Genomic DNA, 5,317 nt, shown 5'->3' on the forward strand with positions numbered 1-5,317 from the left:
GTTGGTGGGGGACTAAGCCACTCAGAACTCCTTAGTGTGACCTTGTCGATTATAGATCAAGGATTGATAACAAACAACAACATTGTGTTGAAATTTTCATTATTCAACAAAATTTATACATCTTATAATTTTTTCACTTTACTAACATATCTTTGTTTTCTCAAGTTTTTGGGATGCCTTATAGGGGTCTTGAAAACCTCATACCATTGGAAGTATGTAGTGATTCAATGATATGGATTGTCAACATTGCTTTTATTTGTTTCCAAACTCTATAATGACATCAAATACACAAAGTCAAGTTGTAGTTTGGAATTTTGCAAAATATCCCAAAGGAATCTATAAATATTGATATGTTCCACTATCAAGACATGCAAGAGAATCACTTGAAAAAATTGGAAAGACATGCATGTGGATTCAAATTTGGAAGGAACGTCAAAGTTTCTTTCTTACGGGTCAATCAATATAAGGATTCCTTATGTCGAGAGATGGGTATATGGTGTGGCTTAAACACAACTCCGAACTTTACCTATTATCCCTGTAACAACTGTATGACCCAAAAACTAGTTTTGCGAAAAAGTCAAATGTTGAATTCAATAGGCTGACACCACAAACCCAAAGACCACACCAAGTTCCCCGGTTATAGTGTAATATGAAGAGCCACAGTCGCACCATTACTCAATTTATTTCACACCAACACAACAACAATTTAAACCAGCCATGCAATCATTTGAATTTACGTCAACCCAACAATATGATCATCGACAATCTCTGCCTTCTGGCTTCTACGATTTTATCAGTAATTTGTTTGGTGTGGACATGAGTACGCCTGAGTAAATTGCTCATTGTATGAATAATGTGTACTTATTTGGCATTTTATGGCTCCTCAACCAAATATGTTCTAGTTCTTAAACAACACATGTTAATCTAAATAAGGTTGTGCAACACGACGAGCCACCTTCCCCATTGAAAAAGAAAACTTAGTTCCACATTGTTCACATTATAATTGTCAACCACTAATATGTAGAACTGAATACTATTATGAAATTAATACACCGTCTATTAGTATCTGATCTGATGAAATGTCAAACTAATATAATATTTTAAGTTATTTTTAAATAAGCTATGATGTGATGAATTAATAAAACTATTACACCATCTATTAGTAGCTGTTGTGATGAAAGTTATTTTTAAGAAAGTGGACCAAGGAAAATAACTCGCATATTTTAGTAATGTTGAATTATTTTCTTAATTTATACGTTTGGCAACCGTTGTAATCCCATTCCCACCTTTCCTCATTTAAAAACACACATCATCACAACTAAACATTCATTTTCAACTTACTTCACTCCAAATAAACCTACGAACTTGTTACTTCAAATGTCTCCAATCACCACGCTCCTCTTTTTCTTTTTCTTCTTCCAAATAACACTCTCACTGTCACATCAAAACACAACATTCAACTTCCCTTCTTTCACCCTCCGCAACATAACCCTCCTCGGCGACTCCTTCCTCCACGACGGCATCGTCGGTCTCACAAGCTCCACCACCGTCCCTACTTCCACCTCCGGTACTCTCCTTTACAACAACCCTATCTTTCACTCTTCCAATTTTTCCTCTTTCTCCTTTTCCACTAATTTCACTTTCTCCATCACAAATTCAAACCCTAACCCTCCTCCTTCTTCCTCACTCAACCATTTCTCATTTTTTCTCAATTCCACCAAACACTTCATTTCACTTGATTTTCACACCAATGATAACACACTTGGTTTCAATTTCAACAATTTCAGCAATTCAATCCAAACCGTTGGTTTCAATTTCACTAGTGGAAATCTAATCACTTCTTGGATTGACTATAACAAGAGCTTTAACAAAAACTTGAGTGTTTTCTTAAGCTATGAAAATTCGAGTTTTTCGAAGCCGGAAAAACCGGTTTTGAGTGTTGATGTTGATCTTTATGAGTATTTCAATGAGGTTGTTTATTTGGGGTTTTTGGGTTATGTTGAAGGAAGTACTGAACTTCAACAAATCATGAAATGGAGCTTTGAGTTTTTTCAGTTTAGTCAAAATAAAAATTCAAGCATGCATAATTTGGGTTATCAAGTTGATGATATTCCACCTTCAAACACAACAAAAAACCATCATGGAAAGAGATTTGTGATTGGTTTTTGTGTTGCTGTTGTGGGTCCTGCTTTGTTCTTTGTGGTGCTTTTGGTTTTGGGGTATGTTTCTTTTAGGAAATGGAGTAGTTTAAGGAAGCTTAAGAAGAATGAAAGTTCTATGGGGTGTCCTAAGAAGTTTAGTTACAAGGAATTGAAGTTTGCTACTAAAGGGTTTCATGGTTCAAGGATAATTGGGAATGGTTCATTTGGGACTGTTTATAAGGCTTTGTTTGTTACTTCTGGAACAGTTGCTGCTGTTAAAAGATCAAGACATTCACATGAAGGGAAAACTGAGTTTTTATCTGAGTTATCTATTATAGCTGGATTAAGGCACAAGAATTTGGTTCAACTTTTAGGTTGGTGTGTTGAGAAAAGTGAACTTTTGCTTGTGTATGAGTTTATGGTTAATGGCAGTTTAGATAAGTTGCTTTACAAAGAATCTGAGTGTGTTATTTTGTTGAGTTGGGTTCAAAGACATAACATTGTTGTTGGGTTGGCTTCTGTTTTGACTTATCTTCACCAAGAATGTGAGCAAAGAGTGATTCATAGAGATATTAAGACGGCGAATATATTGCTAGATGGAAATTTGAATCCAAGATTAGGGGATTTTGGATTGGCAAAGCTTATGGATCATGATAAGAGTCCGGTTTCGACATTAACGGCCGGAACAATGGGATACCTAGCTCCCGAGTATCTTCAATATGGGAAAGCGACCGATAAGACCGATGTGTTTAGCTTTGGAGTTGTTGTTCTTGAAGTTGCTTGTGGGAGAAGACCAATTGAGAAAGAGGGTCAAGAGATGGTGAATTTGGTTGATTGGGTTTGGGGACTTTACTCACAAGGGAAGATAATTGAGGCTGTTGATAAGAGATTGAATGGTGAGTTTCATGAGGATGAAATGAGAAAAATGTTGCTATTAGGTTTGAGTTGTGCAAATCCAAATAGTGATGAAAGGCCTTCTATGAGAAGAGTTTTGCAAATTCTTAACAATGAAGCTTTACCTCTTGTTGTGCCTAAAGTGAAACCTTGCCTTAGTTTTTCAATTGGATTGCCTTTGACTCTTGAGGAGATTGTTTCTGATATTGGTGAAAGGTTTGGTTCAAATCAATATACGTGCAAGATCATAATTGAGCCAAGTTGATGAGTTTCTTATTCATTTGATTTTATTGATTCTTTAGTTCTTTTATATATACTTCATTGTAACATTTTGTTTAGTCATGTGCTCATTTTGATTGGAGTTCAAGCTAATCTATTGAACTTCATGTAACCGAGATGTATTCAAGATATATAGAAGAAACTTAGTATACAGAGATATATGTAACAATTGAGTGTTATTTATATAACAATTGTGTTTTATTTTCATTCTACTTTTGAGTGGAATATCTTCAATGTGAACAGACAAATATGTTTAACGAAACCCTTCACCCTTTGTTTGAATGATTCAGTATCTACTGTTTTCATATCAGAACCATGGTTGAATTAGTCCTCGTTCAGAATTTGCATAAAAAATATAGTACCATAATTCATAACAACTATTGGGAAATTCTAGTATGGACTACTTTGATAATTCATTGTAGATCGATGTTGTTTTAAAATCATCAGGAAGTCTATAAATGATTTAGTTGACTTCAAAAATAAAAGTGTATCGTCCTCTTTGTTGTAAAGTCTAAGGTAGATAGTGACTTGGTTGGAAATAGGTTGACAAAAACAATTTAAAAAAAAATGTATGTGATTTCAAACTTGATTTAGCTTGTTTTTGTTAAATTGGTATCAATCATGTCATTACCTCATTTGTGATGAGAAAGGAAAATGTGTTTCTATTTTTAGAGGACTGTCAAAAATCATTGTTAATGTTTTGGGCAATTTTCACATACTGATTCATAATTTCCAAATATGCAGTTGAACTTGCCTCTAACTGTCTCCTAAAAAGTTTGTTGCATTTTTTTCAATATTGTTTTAGTTAAAAAAAAAAGGCTTAATTGCACTTTTGGTCCCCTTATTTTAACTGAATCGCGAAAGTAGTCCCCCCATTTTGTTTCTCCCCAGTTTTGGTCCCTCAAACATAATTTTGGTCTAAAATATGATGAAATTTTATCTTTTTTGCATTTATTTAAATCACACAATGCCTCAAGATCTCATTTGCAACAATTATACATGAAATCTATGATCATAAATGATGTAGTACGGCTTTAAAAAATGAAATTTCATCAAGTTTTGGACTAAAATACTGTTTGAGAGACCAAAATTGGGGAGAAACAAAATGGGAGGACTATTTTCGCGATTCAGCTAAAATAGGGGGACCAAAACTGCAATTAAGCCAAAAAAAAAAACTATGGCAATTTGGGTCGTGACTCTAAGTCTTGTATTCTTAGAGAATTGAAGTTGTTTGTTCTTTTGCAAAAATTTATCAAAATTAATTTTGATGGTGGCTCTTTGAGTATAATCCAAGTCGATCTGGTTTTGGGAGAACTTTGTGGGTTGCTATGGTTCTCAGGTTTTATGGTACCACTACTTGCCTTTTAGTTGAACTATATGTTATCCTAAATGGTTTTTTTGTTGGTTAAATCTAGAGAATACTCTTAAATTTGTATTCAATCAGAATCTATTACGGTCCTTGATCTAGTCTTTTGTGGTGTTGTGGATTGTCATTATTATCTCTTGCAATTAATTTTTTTTTCATCCAACACACTTTTATAGATAATTCATTGATAATTTAGTTTATGAGATCTATAATATTATGTTTGCTAGTGATTTAGACATTTTTCATTTATGAGTTTTGTTTTGTTTTTCTTTTTTGTTTTTTCCTTGTCATAAAAATTGATTTCACCGAAAATAAAAATTGATGACCGATACAATTTTAATTTAATTTGCATTATTGGTGATATTGACTGAAAGCTAGATGCGATTATTGACCATATCGTAACGGCTATATATATGAGTCAAACTTTGAAACCCATCATGATTATAGACATAAACATATCACCAAAAATACAAACAAAAGACATTGAGTTGTCTAAAGAAAAATGAAAATAAAAGAATAATACCCACCAAAAACATTATAATTTTTTCAGTATACTACAATTTCCGGCACAAAAAATTGAGCTGAATTACATTGACCAGTTCCACCCAACTATATATAAAATATGTAAAAACATTTT

The 5,317-nt window shown here is 33.4% G+C and overlaps 1 protein-coding gene across 1 annotated transcript; it reads left to right on the forward strand.

The window, feature by feature from the left end:
* Positions 1-1,159: 1,159 nt before the first annotated feature.
* LOC101501592 (probable L-type lectin-domain containing receptor kinase S.7) lies at positions 1,160-3,526 on the forward strand. Its single transcript, XM_004516055.4, has one exon. It carries the CDS (start codon positions 1,378-1,380, stop codon positions 3,298-3,300), a length of 1,923 nt encoding a protein of 640 aa, XP_004516112.1. The 5' UTR covers positions 1,160-1,377; the 3' UTR covers positions 3,301-3,526.
* The last annotated feature ends 1,791 nt before the right edge of the window (positions 3,527-5,317 follow it).

This window comes from Cicer arietinum, chromosome 5, assembly GCF_000331145.2.
Source record: "Cicer arietinum cultivar CDC Frontier isolate Library 1 chromosome 5, Cicar.CDCFrontier_v2.0, whole genome shotgun sequence".
Classification (NCBI taxonomy): domain Eukaryota; kingdom Viridiplantae; phylum Streptophyta; class Magnoliopsida; order Fabales; family Fabaceae; genus Cicer; species Cicer arietinum.